Genomic DNA, 18,864 nt, shown 5'->3' with positions numbered 1-18,864 from the left:
TAAGTGATAAGGTTAAACAATGATGGTGATAAGGTTAAAAATGAGAGAAAAATATACTTGAGTTACCTCCCAGTTTTTCTCCTGGGCTCTGCAAGACGTGGTTTCCAGGTTTGGCAGAGAATAGTACAGGGCAGCTGGCTCCATTCTAAATTACTCAACAGCCCTCCCTCGCTGTTAAAGTACAGGCTATGCACTGAGAAGTTTTTACACAGTTTAACCAGACAGCTACCCCAGAAAAATCCACAGTACCTATTCCAGAAAAATCCTAAGAAAAAAAACAAAGCTACCAGGCTCCTCAGCCGACAACTCAAGCTTTTGGTCTCTGAAGAAAGCTGTACAGGGACCTCAGCGGCCTCCTTCCCTGGGAGATTACGCTCCCTCCAGATTTGACCACTACTGTTGGCCGTCATAAAGACCTGTACCGCGTTTGTACCTTCCCCTGCTGCCAGCTCTCTCCACTTTAGTAACAAAATGGCACAGGTTTGTGTCAGGGCAGAGGAATAGGGACAGGGACAAACAGGTTAAAGCACACTCTCGGCTCCTTCCTTAGCTCTCAGCTGCAGCACAATGGAGGCGATAATGGGCCGCTTAGGTACTCTGAGTCACCTTCCAGATAACGCCCCCGCAGATCCGTGGGCAGAGAGCGGGGCAGGCAGGACGGGGGGACCCCCGCATGGACCCACAGGCACAGGCTCGGATAGGGTCGCAGATGGGCACGTAAAGGGGGCGTTCCAATTTGAATAGGAAGAGCCAGGCTATAAAATGGCAGCACGGTGGCACCATTGAGGAGTTGCTGTTTGGTGCTTCTCACTGCTTGGCGGCTGTTTGGTTGGTGATGCAGAGAAGAAAGGCTGAGCTGCCTGCTGCCCCTTCACCCTTCTGGGCCTTGCTGGCGCTGCTGCGGCGGGAGCCCGGCATGGGGTGGCTGCCATGCGGTCCGGATGGCTGCACAGGTACCAGGGGACAGGGGGCTGGCGGGGGGGGAAAGAGCTGGTGACTGTGCCCTTGAGGGGCAGGGAGGGGTCGGCTGAGTGGCGGGGGAGGTGGGTAGAGTCTTGCCAGGTGCTTCCATGTGGTCTGACCACGCTGTTGGAAGACCTCTGAGACCCCTGAATATATCCTCACTTTGTGGTGCCTTTGTCACTCCCAACCACTCGTGCCCACTTATGGAGGTCTGAGGTCACAGAAACCTTGCAATAGGGTGTCAGATGCGTGACCAGGCTTGAGATGTTGCTTTAAAGAGACAAATAGGTGGGAGTTTATGGGTTTTGAGAATGTAATCCTTCTCCTGTGTTCTGGCTGGTGGAAACCGCAAGTGAGACTCATAAGAATGCATGGGACAGGCTTTTATTCAGAGAAGTTCAAGTAAAGGCTGGAGCGTGTTGGAAGGGAGGGAACTTCTATCTGCTTTTGCTTGCCATTACTAACATGGTTTTCTTTCAACAGATAAGCTCAGCCAGGTTCCTGAGAATCATTCCTTGGGCCCTTATCCCCTGAAGGCTCTGCTGTTACTGGAGGACTCAAGAGAGAGCCACTTATGGCAAGTCTACCATGAAGGCCTGAAAAACTTCCTTTCCTTTAGAGAAGGCATGGCTCTGTCTGCAATCTGGCCAATTCCAGTTGAACAAATTAGAGAGTTTCTGGTCGCCATGGAGTCCCAGGATCTGCCTCCCACAAAAATAATAACGTATATGGAAGGACTGTCCTTCATCTCCAAAATGGTAGATCATCCTGATCCTCTTCCAGATCCTCTTATCGGTTTCATGATGTCAAGGCTGAAACGCAGGACTCGCCGTTCAAATGATGAATACTCTCCTGTAACAATTGAAGTGTTAAGATCTCTCCTGGGAACTCTGGAGTCCGTGTGTAGGTCTCCTTATGAGTGTATGTTGTTCCGTGCCATTTTTACCGTAGCTTTTTTTGGTGTACTCCGCATAGAAGAGATGGTGGCAAATCACCAAAATATAGCACAGCCAGAGCTCCTGTACCGAAGTGACCTCCAGCTGACAGAAGTGAGTGCACACCTTTTTCTGCATCCAGCTCATATGGGCCAACAGAGGTATTTCATCCAACTGAGATTATGTAAAGAGATGTGGGTATGTCCTGTTGAAGCTCTCCGTATCTACTTGGCAGCACGGCCACGAGGAGAGGGCCCTCTCTTTGTGCACTCAAATAGTATGGCTGTGACAAAGAGGGACTTCCTCTCTGTTTTCTGCAGAGGTCTTAGATTTGCTGGACTTCCTCCAAACCAGTATGGGGTGCATTCCTTCTGGGTGGGTAACCCTAACAGGAGCATCTCATGGGTATTCCCACAAAGTGTTTAATAGAATGGCAGGGTGGTGGTGAAAAAGACATACTTCTCTCTATCTGTTGCACTTTCATAGTAGAAGGTTCATCTTCTGCAATGCACAAATTTTATACAGACTAAATTTTTGTAGAGTTAGAGAGAAGGGGAGGAACGAGTAGAAGGTGACTTCACACCTGTGGTGGTTTTGAAAATTAATTGTAACGGTTTTAACTCTGGGGCCTGTGGGGCAGTGCATGTGGTATTCAGCATGTTTGTTCTAATTGCATTTTGACCTTGTGTAATCTTACATTAAATGGTGCTTTCTTTCAAGAACTTCTCTAGATTGTTCTTTTGTGTGTTTTTTTTTACACCCTGGTCAAAGGCCATTCGTTACAGTGGTGACAATGTAAGTTGATACAAGTTACTTGCATTTTTTTTACTGTCTAGTGTGATGAGAGGTAAAGCTAACTGACACCTGGTGATAATGTGACACCAGCTGCAAAGTTACTCTGCAGTTCCATCACAGCTGCATCCAACCTTACCTGTCGCTGCTGTATTCTCAGTCTCCTTACCTACAGAAGCCTTCCCCTTGACAATTTTTAGTATCCTTCACTGATCCCTCTTGAAAGGATGTATCCAACTTGGATACTGATCAAAAGTAGCCTTTAATTGAAGCCTGAACACATCAAAGTTGGCCCTGCTCAGTTCAAAAGTGGCAGAGGACATAAAGAGATAGCTAACATAATTAACACTCACTGTGTAATTGATGTGCTTGTAAGACCTTTAACACAGATTAAATGACTAGTGTCTGAAAAGCATAATCATAACAAAGTTGAGTGCCACCTTTCATACATAAGGATGTTTGAAGAAATGGCATTCTGTGTAGTGCTTCACATCAGTGTGTTCAGGACACAACTGAACAAGGTGACAACTAGGTATTTAGAAAACAGCCAGTGCCATACTGCACTCCTCAGTCCTCCAGATAGCTTCCAAGAGGATCTTTAGTTAGAGGAAGCTCACTGCAGAAACAGCTGTGATAGTAGACAACAATCTGTTAATTCCCTGGCAAACAAAGTAGCTCCCTTTCCACAGCTTTACTACAAGCTGTAGTCCCAGTCATCTTGCTCATATTCATGAATGTGAATCTGGGTACACTGGCACGGTCATCAGGGAGCCTTGGTCAGGTTCCAGTATGCACTGATGCATTACTTGGGGGCTGGCAGCCTTTTGGCCACCTTCAGTCAACAGGTCCATAGAAGTTACTATGGCAATTTGATCACCTGCCTCCAAGGAAACTCAACCCCACAGCCTTATAGGTGGCTTTTTGGGTGAGGGACCAGGGAGCTCTTAACTTCCTGTTGTTAAGAGAACCCCAGGTCCCCAGTTACCCTCAACCTCTGTTTCTGCTAGCATAAACCACTCTCCTCATGTAAGGGAGATCTTTACATATACTTAGTTTCAGACTCTGAGTGCAACCATATTCTTCTTGCAATTTAGCCAATTCAGTGAGAGTAAAAGGTATTACTTTGGTAATTATGAGAGGGAAAGCATCATTAGTTCCTTTATACTGATATTATGTTTTAATTAATAGCCATAATTTTTCATACCCAGTGTCTTGGCTTGCAAAGCAGGATGCAAACAAAAGTATGTATTCTATTACCATCTGTTGAAACTAGGTGAGGTAGTGATCTTTATCTCCAGGGGAGATATCTTCTGTTAATGGACCATCAGTTAAAACCAGATGGGGAAATGTTCCTTATCTTTTCCACAACCCATCCTTCCTCCAGGAAGACTTCTTCTGTTAATGGGCCATTGAGTCCCACAGCATGACTGATAAAATTTCATCATCCCATTGTGAGGTGCTCCACCAAGAGGGAGGAGCCAAGCATTTCCTACCTAGATTAAAAACTGAGATTAAAAACATCAGAGTAGTCTTTTTTCCACTGGATTCCAGAGGAAAATCAGGCCTTTCCACATCATCACTGGACCTTTGGAGGAAAACTGCACCCTTCTACAGGACCACTACTTCAACTGAACCACATGTGTCATCCAGGAGGACTGCAGCCACCATTTAATGGGACTGCTACCAACACCCTGACTGACGGGGTGTTAGGTTGTATTCTGACTCTGTCAGTGTTTTGGGTTTTTTTTTCTTTTGTATTACTATACTTTTATTTAATTTTTTCATAGGAAAGAACTGTTATTCCTGTTCCCATATCTTTGCCTGAGAGCCCCTTCATTTTAAAATTATAATAATTTGGAGGGAGTTTACAGTTTCCATTTCTAGAGAGGCTCCTGCCTTTCTTAGCAGTCACCTGTCTTTCAAACCAAAACATCCAGTTGGCACAGTGAGGTGCTTTGAACTTAAACCAGTGTACTGTATCACTGTAGTAAATATGTTGAGACGGACATGACTGGCATCAACACCAGTTTTTATTAAAAACTTCTCATACCTTCTCTCAATGAACTTTTTTCAGGCAACTCCGACTCCTTCCTTCATATGCAGCTTCACACAGAACTGACTCCTTTTCTTACAGGCAACTCCACACAGCACAGCACTGACTCCTCTCTGCAAGTTTCCTTCTTCCTTCTGCATGACTGGCTAAGTCCCAAGCTGTCCCTTTCCCAGCTGCCTAACCCTGTCTGTCCCTCACACAACATTTTCTTACCTTATCTGTCCCTTGCATGACCACACATCACTTACCACAGCCAGCAGACTCTGGGTCTCAAACTGTAACTTTACTCCCAGCTAGCTAGCCCACTCTTTCATAACACCCAATCCCATTGGGCAGACAAGGCTGTCTCCACTCCTGAGTAATCAGTACAGTTGTAATTCATTGGGAAAGATTTCCTTCTGCACTATCCTTAGAACCTATCTTCCCACATATCACCTCCTGTCCTGTTGCTATAAGGCTGGAAGTTTCATTTGGGGCTTTTCTTTATACAGCCCAAGTGAACACAGCCTTTTTGGCAGGTGTTTCCGGCAAAGAAAACAGGTCCCTGTGGTTAAGCCACATAGTATACTTGAGTTTATTCACCACTCGGCACTGAACGCAAGAAACTCCCCCCACCTTATCTGAGCCCCTGTGAAAAAGCTCCAGAGCCAGGAGAGTATTTTAACACCCACCACTAACCTCTGTACTTAATGTCACTCAAAGGAGGTAGCTTAAAAAAACCCAAACCCACAATTTACTTCGTTTTCTGTGACAGAGGCTGCAAAAGCTGGGCTAGGGCAGTGGAGCTTCAGGTGCTGCCAGCACCTCTCATGAACCAGGAAAAGCTTCCCAGCCTTCCCCATTGCTGGACTTGCTCATCCTAACCTGAGTGGAAGCATCATTACCTATCTCCTTTCCATCAGGGATACAGGAAAAATAAAGACCTCTGAAGTTTCCTGGAGGGAAACTAAGCAGCAAAATTAAGCTGAAAAATCTAGTTATGCAACAAATGGTAATAATCCTACAGGCAGAGTGCAGCCAAGCCCAGTATGTGTGCAGAAAACAAAAAGAGGCTTCCAGGGCCAAAGATTCAGGAGCATGCCTGCCACTGCACCTCTAACCATATAGTAAGCACTGATGCACACCCAGATTTTCTCCTTTTTTTCCCAAAATTGCCCCACCTTGTCCTGCAGAAGCCAGTAATAGTATATTTTATTGTTCTTTTTGTGAAGAACCCTGAGGAAGGGATCTGGGTGCACATCAATGTTAATTGGAGTGTTGGCACCTGAATTGAAGACATCATCTCGAACACTCGATCTTCCATTTCTGCCAGCAGTCTCTTCCTTTTGCAGTTCTCCAGGGCTGACCCCATGTGCTACCTTTGAGTTACGCTGAGACAGCCAAGACCACGAGGAAGCTGTAAGCCCATGATTTGTGACCATAATGTTTCAAAACCACTTTATTTTCCTACTACATGTGCACAGAGGCAGCTTTGTTTTGACATTGCATCTTCCTTACCCTGCTCCTCACCCACCATCCAGAAACAGGGTGTTCCTCTGGCTAAAAACATGAGCACATAAATAAATTTGACAGCGTGACTTTACAGCATGTCATTTATTCCATGGTAACTAGCCATGCATACAAACTCCTACTCAGCAAAACATATGGCAAAAAGGTGTAAATTACTTCACACTTCATCAAAGAGCAAGAGCATTCACCCAGAAGTTTGTAACCAAGCAGTTTCCTCCACAGCAAGCTTTGCCTCTAATCCAGTCCAGATTGTGTCCTTTGAGGCAATTAGCTCCCTGGCAAAGCTAAAGCTTTCACATTTCCTCTAATCGAATTATCTGTCTCTATTTTGGGGTGTTACATTTCTGTTCTGTGGTTTAGGATAAAAAAGACCTTAACTCCTTTTTTTAAATGGCGAGGCTCCCACTGAATAGGATCCATTATGTCCCGTTAAGTGGGAGATAAAAGGGCCCAGTAGCCAAATATTTGTTAGTACAGAACTCAGAGCTGTCCAGTGGTTTCGTTTATATGATCATGTGAATTCTCATCCTAGGTAAGAACCATCACTTAAAATTCAAAAGAGGAGTAAGATTACACAGTCAAGAGCTCTTATCTTCAGACCTGGAGATGTACACTTGCAATTAATCAGGCTAAGTCAGAAACTTCCAGGTCACTTTAATTTATGTGAAACAGAAAATTTTTCTTCACTTTGAACCCAGAGGCATCTCACCACCTTCCCAGTGGCATTTATCTCTGAAGGAGGGGTGACAAATGCTGAGAATGCCAGTGACTAACTTTCCAGTGAAATATTTTTTGTTCTGAAATCCTCATCTAGGAAATACTCCAGGAGAAGTTTAATGTAAGGACTAGTGAATGTTAAAGTGGGAAAATACTATTTGCAGTAGGATATGCTGGAGACCACAGAACAGGGAAGGGATTCAGTAGCCAGAGCCCTGTGACTGCTGTTAGTAACTTTTGGTATAGATAAAAAAGTTGCCAAAATTAATATAATTTACAAGTGCATACTAGGCACACTTATAATAAAAACCATTCCCACATCGTAGCAGCAGCTCAGCACAGTGATCTACAGATGTACACAGTAAGGGAGAGGGAAGTTCATCTGCTGTCAAAGTAGGAACTCTGCATCTGAGAGCTGGCCCTTCTTCTCTCATTACAGCCTTCTGATAAAAGCACAGGAGCACACCCTAATCTCGCCAAAGATTTTACACTGTCTGGCACACAGACAGCAGAGGCTTGCCTACTTCACTGCAGAGTCTTATGTGTGTGGACCTCAGAGGATAAGACTTAGTCCTTTCCAGACCTATGTCTTGTCTTCTTTTTCTCCTCCAGGTGTGAGACCTCAGCTCCTCCATGAAGGTACTATGGACTAAATTATTGCTTCAACTGTGGGTATGACGCCCACTGCAGACGTTTCAGCTCTCCTCCCCCAGAACCTCAAGTAAAATTACCAAGTTTTTGGCCAGGTAAAAGGAATAGTATTTCATTTTGATAGTTCAGCTGGCATACTCTTCTGTACTGAGACCACATCAAAAAGTGAAACTGCAGTCTCATGCGGTTGTTTGCAGAGTAGATGAGTCAGAGCCTCTCTCTTTCCATGCTGCAGCTCACTAAACCTGTGCCGAGTTTAATAATTTCCACTCCCTTCAGGACAGAGGGATATACTCAAGGTGGGTGATTGCCCAAACAGTCTGTTCCGTGCTGTGAAAGATTTTAAAGTCTTAACCTTAATAAGTCATTGATGAACAATTCTTCATTTAAATGGTGATAGACTTATAACACATCTGCTTTGGCAGAAAAACATCACTGCTAAAAATCCAAGAGCCGACAAATTTCACCTGTTAATTCAGTGTGAAAATGAACTCTGGATGTAATGCCAGCTGCAAAGTTAACAGGAACTCTTTTATGAGGGAAGATAGCTAAAGAGGGAGGGCTCTCCCATTACATTAGCATCAGGCTGTGCCTTCACACTGCACATCCCTCATACCCCATCTATGTCCATCCATGTCTCAATAAATCCTAAATTTGGCATCAAGTCATCACAACTGACTTTATGCCCCATGCAACAGGAAAACTTTGAAGTTGCTGCTGTGAGATTAAATGCCTCAAATCTACAGGGCAGAATATCCCTGTCTTGATCTTGATGCAGAAGTTGAACTCCAAAGATTTAGGCCCATATACTCATCTTTGTCTCTAATTGCTCTGAGTTTTATTTGATCCGACATCAAATACACATGATCATACCTTTATGCTGCTTTCTGCTTTCCAGTCATTCCTGGCAATTTATAGTTCTGCCTCTGGTGGGGAAAAAAGAACCTTCAAAATGCCATTAACTTCAGAAAGACGAACAATAAACTGTGACGAGTGCCTCCATCCCTCTTTACAGCATTGTAATATAAAATAAGGTGTAAATGCAAGTAGAAATCTGTTATATGTGTGCTCACAGTTTCAACAGCAGTGTCTCAATTGTGTATTATGTTGTGGAATGTGGTGTTTGGAAAGATTTTTCCCTAGGGATTAGATTAAGCACAAAAATAAGGTGAGCACTCTACTCCCCTCAATTCCTAAGAAAACAAGGCTGATGTGGTTGCTTTCTGCTTGTTTTCTCTGTAACAGCCTGTTCATGAGTTGGCAAATTTCAATTAAATTCCATGGAGAAGCAAAAACCTCAGAGATCCTCAGGTATTAAAAATGTCATGGAAATGTGAAAAAGCTGTCATCTGAGTTGGACTTACCCACATTTGAGAAACAGATCCCCGGGAAACACAGATTCACCTATTCTGCTGCAACATAGAGGCACCACAGCAGGACTGTGTCAGGACTCACCAGACTCACGTCAGAAAAGGCAGGGAGGGTCCCAGAAGCTGTGCTGTAGTCTGTGACAGTGTCTGTAGACAAGGGTGGAATGAATCTCCCCACCTCCAGATGTCATGGTATGTCACAGTATGGATACCTATGGCTGAGCAAGTTGGTTTTTTATGTCTGAGCAACACATTTTTCTGGGGCATGGTTCACCTTACCAATGTCAGAAGTACCTATTTATCTCTGCTACACTTCTGGATTTTCTTTTTGGGAGAGTGGGTGGGAGGCAGAAGCAGACTCCTGCCCACACTGCTGCACATCTGCAAACGGCAGGCACTGATGGAGCCCATGAGAACACTTCTGCAAGCAGAGGATAGAGCACAGCCCATGACCACATTGCCAGCAGCTGTTGATTGCTAATCTCACTTTTCTTCAATTCTGCAAATGCTTCTTTCCTGTCAATGCTTCTGCAGCGTTACACAGATGGACACGTGGATCTGAAACACGTTGAAATACCACCTGTTGGGCCAGCAGCTCTGCTCTAAGCTATGCTCAGAATGATGTTGTGCCAAAAGCAAACCCTGCAAAAAAACATTGGTGTGCAGACTTCATATTCCAAGGGGACCCTGTGCCACCAGAAGCCACTGGGTCACTCTAACATCTGCAAGATTTCATAGGAGAATGCCTCAGCACATGCCCTGAAGGCTTGATTTCTGTGTCCTTTTATCTTAGGCACAAGGTGATTTTTACTCCAGTCACTCGACTGGCAAATGAGACCTCTGCATGCTTGTCAGGCTGCTCCTCAACAAACCCATAGCTCCAGTCCCAGCAGAGTTCTAAGCTTCTAAGTAAGATACAAAACTTTCTTTGGGTGAGACTGTATCTTGGACATCTTTTCTTTAGCGACACTAAGCCTTGGGTTTCCCTATCAGTTCTATAATGTTTGTATTAATTATGCAGGCTCCAAAGCAACAAGGAAAATATCAGCAATTTCACTGCCACAAACACAACTCCACCCTGGCTGCTACCACTTGGCGTCACTGGCTGTCATAGTTCTTGTGCCACCCCACACCCCAGGGCATTCAGAGATGTTCTTCTCTCTCCACAGCCCTCCTGACTTAGCACCACTGAAACAGCCGCCCCATCTGCTCCTAAGCTCAGACTTCTCTTGTGAGCACAGGTCCAAGCTCTTGGCCCTGGGCAGAGCTGCACAGACCACGGGGCAGCTTCCCCATTCCCCATGCCACAGTCCCCAGAGCCAAGGACACTGCCCTGAGCCCCAGACAACGTCTGGGTGAGGAGCAGTAGGGAGGTGAACATAAGGCCATGCATGAGTGTCTCAGGCTGCTGCCGTGCGGGTACAAAGCAAATTTGCTTTTTTAAGGGTGTATATTAAACTTTGCCTTGAACTCTGCCTGAGAGTGCTAGGCTGAGGGTGGCCTTAGATGTCCTTCTGCACTCTCCTGCATGGCAGAGTGACCTCACTGGAGAGTCCTTCAAATTGACCAGCAAATGCATGTAACTCATGTTACCTTTCTTTTTCCAAGGAATTCTTATTCTTCCTAGTAGGAATATCAAAATAAATTGTTCAAATACATGCTTGTGCCGCAAACCACAACATGAACAGCTTTTGAAATTAGAAGTGCAGGGCTGACAAAACGATCCCTTCAGCCTCATGGTCTCTTCTGTGCTTTCTTCAGTTCTCAGCAACTTTTTTCACTTCTTACAACCTCAGCTATTTCCTTTTGCTACGCTTTAGCTCCTACCGTTCTGCTTACAGCAGCCCACCTCTCTCCTCTCCTTCCCCCCCGCCACCTTCTTTGAAGACCTTGAGAGCAAACCACATCCTTACATTCCTCTCGTTGTTAGAGCTTCCACCACTGCTGCTGTTATGGTTCTTCATCACTTTTTGATAAAGTGGTCTTGGCACAGCTATGAACCTAAGTGCTCTTCAGATGTTCCCATCTGCAGGTGTACAGACTACAGCTTATTTTCCATATGTTTGAACTAAGCTCTCCTTAACTACACCATGTACACCTCAAAACTGCAAATTATTCCTTGCAATAAGTGCAAGCTGTCCATGAATTTGAAACTTAGTGCAGGTTTGTGGTCCAGTAAAAACAGTTTGCTAAACAAACTGCTGGACACTTCAGCAAAAGAGAAAAAGATCATTCCTGTTTGTGCCGTTTACTCTGGGCTTAATTTTGTGGCCATTGATGGTAAATCTGTGCATTGTTGGATCATCCAGGGATTACTCAGACTTGAGCTCCCTAAAGCACAGGTACGTGACTGAATTCTCATTACACTGCCAGCAGCATTTGCTCTTTCCTACAAAGGGCATGGAGAAGTGACCACAAAATCCAGCTTGTGTCAGCTTTTGTAGACTGCATCATCTCTATCCTTTGGCTTGATGATATTTTTCATTCTGTGACCCTGACCCTCTTTGCACTGTAGAAATGTCTGAGTTTATATTTGTCTTAAAGGAGTTGCCTTGCTGTGTCCAAGCAGCACCTCTTGCAGAATTAATTGGTTTTGCAATTTGATCAATATTTGCTACATCAAGAGGGAGCTTTCTCATTGACCTGGAGCACACTGGAGGCACAAACTGCAGGCCTGTTTCACACATGCGTTCAGCCTGTGAAGGGAAAATGTTTTTGCAAGGGTTGTTGTACTGCACATGTTGGAAGATCAACAGTGGAGACCTCTGGACTGAAATAGAAGGGAATCTGCTGTGCTAAACTAGCCAGATAGGGACCAAGAAGAAAGGCATATTGCTCTTTTGACTTTGTGTTGCATATGGATTCAAGCCCAAGAATGTGGTCACCATATCAGCATGAATGAGGTTCAGTCTTGTACATCTTGTCCAAAACAACCTTCAGTAGTTGAATACAGAGGAATTCACAAGGGAATTTTGCTCTCCAAGCATTTAACATGGTCAGTGGGAAGCACAGCTTCCTATTGACAGGCTGGCTCCCTAGGCCAAGCTCTGTTTCTCATGGAGAAGCACAAAATATGACTGACTGCATTGTCCAGCACAGTGGATGCTGTACATCTCCAGTTTGTGTGATGAGGCACATGACAGTTGTATTTTACACATCTCCTGCCTCTCAGTTGAGTGCAAATATGTCTGGCACCAGCCTCATGTTCTGATCCTCAATGCACAGAGAAAAATGGAGTCCCTGCACTACCCTCTATAAGTGCCAATCCTATCTACCTAGCAGATGTTTTGAAGCTGTTACTACCAGACCCCTTCAGTTACGTGGCCAGTGAGTAAGAAGTACTGACAGAAAACCTATTTTTGTGGACTTGAGGCTGACCCTGGTGGTCTCTGATTCTGTCTCCTGTTTTCTCTCTGTCCTGCACAATATCTGTGAGGTCAAGGATGAGCAAACGTCAGTCCACTACAGTCACTGCCTGATCCAGCTGTGGCTCCTTCACCCACATCACAATGGGAGCACCAAATCATAAGATGCTTGCAGGGATGGAAAGTTCCTCACAGCTGCTTGCTGTCATGTAAACCTCTGCACACACCGGAGGCACACAACTTCTCATTATTTTACTCCAATTCTTTTTCTGCATCTCTTATTGTGATTGCTGTATTATCCTGGCAAGTTTCTCTTGAAAATTTTAGTGCTCCAGCCACACTCCTGAAACCCCTTGCACCCTGTTAAAAACAGGTCAAAGTGGGACCTGTTACTAAGGTGAGCCTGTCTCTTAGTGCTATATCAATAGAGGCACAAGGACTTCAGAGAGTAGTGGCTTTAGCTCAGGCACTAGCTCTGCTTGCATGGGCTACAGATGTCCCTTGAAGGCCTCTATTCAACATCCCTCACCCTCAGCCAAGCCAAGCCAGGGAATGGTAAGTGTTAGACTCAGTCTTGCTGTCAGACATGGTCCTGCCACAGCCGCTGGGATGTCCACAGGACCTTGTGGACCCATTGCTCACACCACACAATACCTGTGTGGGTATTGACACATCTCCTCTATTTTGTTTTGGTTGTAGCTTGGCTTTCTCAGGTTGCTGCATCTGGGAGACCTTTTCAGCAAAATGGCTGATTCATCAGCTCCTTCCCTTTGGGCTTCAGAGAAGGTGTGGCTCATTTCTCTGTAACCTGTGTCTGCCAAGGCAACACCAGCACAAGCTCGTGCTTCAGAATCTCACTGTCCATATTTCCCACCAGAAAATCACAGCATCACCTTCACAGAGCACCAACAGCTCTGGAACCCCTTAGTCCATTCAAACGCTTTTATTTCCCTATTTTCTTATGCACCTGCAAGTCCTCAGAGGCCCTGTTATAACTTTTTTTCCACAGCCCAGGGATTTTTTCAGGGGTTACTTTAGCACTACAGCTGCTTACGTACCTCTGCACTGTACAGAAATGAATGTAATTTCCATTCACATTCATGCTGACTTGGCCCATCTCCTGCTGCAGCTTTGTTCACTGCTCTTGTAGAGAGCACCTCTGAGCTCCCAGGCTTTTGACTTCTCATGCCAGGTGTCTTCTCTTGGTGCTTGTAGACTCCAATTACATTATGTGGTTCACTGCTACTTCTCTATTTCACTCATGATGCCTGGCACTCCCATAGCTTCCCATGTTTGTCATGGTACATGCAGCTCAGCAGACTGATTTTGTGAAGTTAAAGGCAGGTTTTTTTCATGCCAGCCTGCCTTAGCTTTCAGTTTTCTCATTGTTTTGATTTTTCTGTCATAGGCACTGTACCAGAGCACTACCCCGCACAGATCTAAGATTCTATGCTTGGTGAATGCCTTGTTAATTCTGGATTGTTCAATAGCATCCCTGAGTGATTTGTCCTAGATCCCAATCAGGACTTAGTGTTTTAACCCAGTTAATCAACCCTTTCTGGCTTGGATTTTTTCTAAACTCATTTGTGTGTTTGGTATTTGTATATTTGCTATTTGTATAGCAAATGCTATACATATGCTCTTTGTGCTCTTAGCTCAAAGCCATATCACTCATGTATTTGATAAGCAATGCAGTGATATTCCTTCAGTCTCTTCTGTGCAGTTTCACTCCACCAGCACTGGCTGTCACATCTTGCAAAGATCAACTGCACCAGAACTAGCTATTCTTCATGGGGTGTGGTTGGGAAGTTGCGATTTTTTGCCAGGCAAGACTCATGGGATTTCTTTCATCTGTAAACTAAAAGTTAAATTGTGGCATATCTGTAGTGGGAGCCAGAAGCACATGTCAGCTATGAAAGAGGGAAATATCTCCAGTAGGGATGCCTCATTTTCTTTAAACATCTCTGGATATTCAGGGGAAAATAACAAAGATATATCCCTGCACAACAGAGAGACAAAAACTTGAGAATGCTCCAAATCAAGGGCACTGCATTGCTTTTCTTGGCAGCCAGGTGGAAAGCTGTGAAAGACGTGGAGCTGAGTCAGATGCTCCTCCCATTGAGTTAATCTCCTTAAATTGTGTCTTGTACAGCATTGTGAGCCTGAGACTCTAAGTAAGTACCCTTGACATCTCCCTCTGCAGAAAAAAAAATCTTTACCATCACAAAGGGCTGTAGGAATGTTCCTGTTGCACACTGAGATCAATCCAGCCAGAGCCCAGTCACTACAGGGAATGTAAGAGCATGCTACATTCACACTCTCTCAGGCAGAATTTGATTTCTAAACATATCACTGATGGATGAGATGTTAGCTCATCCCACAATGATGTTCTGTAAAATTTAAAAGGGCATTATGTTATAAGGTAGAAAAACAATTTTTTATTATATCCTGTCCCTTCTGTTTCTGTCTCTTATGCTTACCTACTCCCTGTGGCTTCAGTGAATTAAAATTCTGGAATGCCTAGTCCCATTATGTGTGTTACAGACCCATTCAGAGCAAACTCTGCAGGTCAAACCTGCCAGAAAGAACATCTGACAGGCCTGACAAATGCAAAAGTACCCACCAGCACCAAGATCTTTCATGACCAACCAAAAGTACTTTAAAAAAAGGTCACTGCAATGTGTCCATCTCGTGTGGGAGGCCAGTAGAGCCGTGGCTTGCCTGGTGTCACCCAGCTGCAGAAGTGAGGCCAGGGATGCCCAGTGTGTCTGTGTGGTAGCATTTCATGTTTGTGCTTCATCCTCCTGCCATCCACCAGATAGCCACGGGGAGCAGGCTCAGGCAAAGTGAACTCATTCAGGTCAAGCTTATCCCAAACTGGTCGGTCTCACCACCAGTCAGTTTGGAGTTGTGTATCCGAAAGTTAATTGTGCAGGCTTACACAGGCCTGGCCCAGAGCCTGGTTAAACTTAAAAGCTCCCTACCTGACCTGATTGAGCTTTGCCCAAGCTCTGCCCAGTGGGGGAAGGACTGAACAGCAAAGCTCATTGTCTAAGCCAATGCCCTAATGATGAGTCAAGGCTGCAGCTCTGGTTTAGTTGATCAATAATTCTATGATGGATCAGATACCAGCACTAATTCCACATGCAAGAAAATAATTTAAAATATCTGTATGCATTTCAATGCCCAAGATTCATAAGAAGTTCTAAATTAGCCTCCTGTGGATTCCCGTGACCTTTAACGCTTCCTCAGGTACATGATGTGTTGAACACTTCATCACTGGCCTTTAAGCATCAGATCTGGTCACAGTGACAGATAAATGGAAGTGATAAGGCAGCAGCGAGAAAGACACTTAGTATTTCATATATTAAAAAAAAAAAAGAGTTTTCTAAGAAAGAGAAATTCAGCAGTGCTTATGTGTTACAATAGGTTTGTAAGATGAGGTTTATAAGACAAATCTCCCTCCAGCTGCTTCTTCTTAATTCATCTGCCAAGTTGAGAAGCATCAGCCTTGGGTCTCTCTCCTTACACCCTGAGACTGGCTGTGCAGCTTTGACCACCACTGCCCTACTGTGGCTAGCAGACATGTCCCAGGCAGCTGGCATTTGCAAGGGATCTCGCTTTTCAAAGCAAAGCCATCTCTTTGGAAAGTCTCACCCTCCTGTGGTACCTGACCAGCAATGGGAAGGCAGCCAAGGGAGTGAAGGAAGACACCCAGGTCTTGGCATGAGAGTTGTCCCAGCTCAGCTTGTATCCCCTGAGGCACAGTCTGGAGCCGCTGGGCTGCTTGTGGGAGCCGGTGCCCACTGGAGACTTCTCAGAAACACTGCGGACGCGGGTGAGAGAGCACCTCACACCAAGCAAAGACACCGATCATCATTTCCTTCCTCTTTTCCAGAGACAGAAACAGCCACCACCACACAGAGGCCCATGCCCTGCTGCTCCGCCCCTGCATGAATCATACCCAGGCTGAGAGGAGACACGACAGAAGTGCCCCCGCCCTGCCTTGTGTGGGGCAATTGTGAAAGACCTGAGACAGACATGCCACTCATTCACTCCATAACCAGAAAGGCAGCAATAACTATTATTTTGTTTGCTAATTACTCACAGCTCACGCAGGGCTGCAGGTGCTCAGGAAGGGATGTGCCACAGGGTTTAGCTCGGTGCTTTGAGACATTCCCCCCTCCTCCCTCCTCCAAAATACAGCAGCTGGAACCCAGCTGCCAGTACAACAGTGGTTGCAGAAACCAGGCCCTGTCAATGGCTTGGACACTGACACTGATTTTAGAAATGGCACACAAAATAAACACGTTACTGCAAGGCCACCTGCAAGTGGCAGCAGGTCACTGACTGAGGCAGGGCCAGCTCTGTTTGCAGAGTAGGGCAGTTGCTGTGACACAGGTAAGAGGAGTCCCGAGGAGCATCTCTTCTGTCCTGCTAAAAACACAGGGCAGCTTGGTGGCGATGCTCTTCTGCCTCACGAGTGACATGGACAGGTCGGCTATGAGAGGTAAATGCTGACAACTAGTAGGATGTTTTGCTCTTACCATTGTGAAGGAAATCTCTGAGACATAAAACATGTTTCCTCATATTCAGAGACAAAAATTCATTACTGTCATTTCAGAGCAAGGGAGTTTGGCTAATCCAGTTGTGGTCATTTCTGGCTTGTTTAAGAAGCTGAACTGACTTTTAATTAAGGTAGTTAACTTGCTCACAAAGGAAAGAGCAGACAAGCATTTAAATGTTCTGAAATGAAGCTTTTTATTCCTTTTACATTAACCTCAGCTGTTCAACCAAAGCACTAGGAGAAAGTGCTAAAAAGGCATGGATTGTCCCATATATTAGAAATTATTCTAATGGCTGTATTCACTCAAATGCCTTAGTAATACAGGAAAGGCTGAGATGGCAAGAGTACTGACATTTTTTTCCTTCACGTGTGATCCCTCTGGTGACTTCTTTTATAATGGTGCCATGTATAGAGTCCCTTAAACACATTTTCTTTATTAACAAAAGTATCAGCTAGTTTGTTCTCACAGACTTTAGTAAACACAGAGCACCCACAAAAATGGCACAAAAATTTGCAAACTGTTAATTGCAAATATCAGGCAAAACAGAATCAATTATATCTAGCAAGCTTGAATAATTTTCCGTATGAAAAATCAGGGGGCAAGAGTGATGATTTGAAACATATTTTTACTATTTACTTGTAGAAAATGTTTATATTGTATGCTGCATATCAATTAAGTTTAAAAGCCTGGGAAATCTATATTTAAAATAATCCTTTTCTTGAAAAAAAACTTTTAACCTATTTTAATAGCAAGCAAAAATAAGATTAGCATCAGAATAACAAACCGAAAGAGATCCGTTTGAGAAGATAGAAGGAGACTATTTGGACGAGGTCTCTTCCCTCAGCTGAAAGCTTGACCCAACTGAGGCAGGGCTGCATATTTTTTTCTGTTTAGCTGTTTTTCAAAGCAAAAGAAGTTGAAATTTCACATGTGTCATTTTAATGTATTTTAAATACCAGAGTCAGATTTTAACCTCTAAACAGTACGCAGGGACCCTGTTACCCAAGTAAACACAAGCAAAACCACCCTGGAGGGGTTTCACAGGAGACCTCAGCAGCCCCTCGTTGTTGCCACCACAGACGACAGGGCTGCTGCTGTCCAAGCTGCAAACCCCAACATACAACCTGGCCAAATCTTCGTCTGAGTTCTGGTGTGTCTAGATTTCAACCTCTGTTTTGGGGTTGTCACACTTTTTGAGCACATCAGTTCTATAGCTCAGGGAAAACTGCATAGTTACAGGCACTAAAATATATGTGTTTCACAGTTCGTTCCCAGTGAAAAGTGCCTTTTAGCTTTGAGAGTCTGAAAATAACCAGGCTGTGAAAATTTGAACAATTTTTTTTCACGGAGCATGAAACCCCAATCCCCATTACTTTATACTCTTTCCAAATTGATTTTAAAAATCAGCTGGCTTTCAGCGGCCTCACACCTTGCATTTGGTCTAGAATGCACAATCAAGTGTATATCAAGCCATCCCTAAATTTCATGTGTATCCTGTATTGTCAGTTCAGGCATCTCAAAGAAGCCCATCCACTTGGCTTCACTGAATTGCAACAGGCATCGGTTTCTTAATTTTGTAACACACCATAACAAGTTTTGTGAAGCTAATACAGATGAGATGAGATTTTCAGTTACAGTGTGATTCTGGAGCACATCTTTATCTCGCTTCGTCTGTGATAACAATTCTGTGGAGCCTTTTGGTGTCTGAATGTGGCACTTTGTGGTAGATACCACAACACAGCATTCTCACCTGATTACTACTCCTCAACTGCATGAACTGTTGTAAACAAACTTTAACACACAGAGAGAAAAAAAAAGACAATTGAATAGAGCATTCTGGAAAAATAAAATACTTGAAACCAGGTATTAAATCCATTAGTGGAATAGGAAACATAACAAAAATGTCCCCAGTTATAACAGATTTGAAAATTCACAACATGG

General features: G+C 44.4%; 1 protein-coding gene across 1 annotated transcript; it reads left to right on the top strand.

Moving 5' to 3' along the window:
- Window positions 1-579: 579 nt before the first annotated feature.
- LOC148223905 (uncharacterized) lies at window positions 580-2,324 on the top strand. Its single transcript, XM_088164400.1, has 3 exons — window positions 580-717; window positions 842-953; window positions 1,447-2,324. Exons 1-3 carry the CDS (start codon window positions 580-582, stop codon window positions 2,322-2,324), a joined length of 1,128 nt encoding a protein of 375 aa, XP_088020526.1.
- The last annotated feature ends 16,540 nt before the right edge of the window (window positions 2,325-18,864 follow it).

This window comes from Sturnus vulgaris, chromosome 4 (genome assembly GCF_052056855.1).
Source record: "Sturnus vulgaris isolate bStuVul1 chromosome 4, bStuVul1.hap1, whole genome shotgun sequence".
In the NCBI taxonomy this organism is placed as follows: domain Eukaryota; kingdom Metazoa; phylum Chordata; class Aves; order Passeriformes; family Sturnidae; genus Sturnus; species Sturnus vulgaris.
Note: the sequence above shows the minus strand (reverse complement) of the source record. Positions and strands in the feature narration are given on the sequence as shown.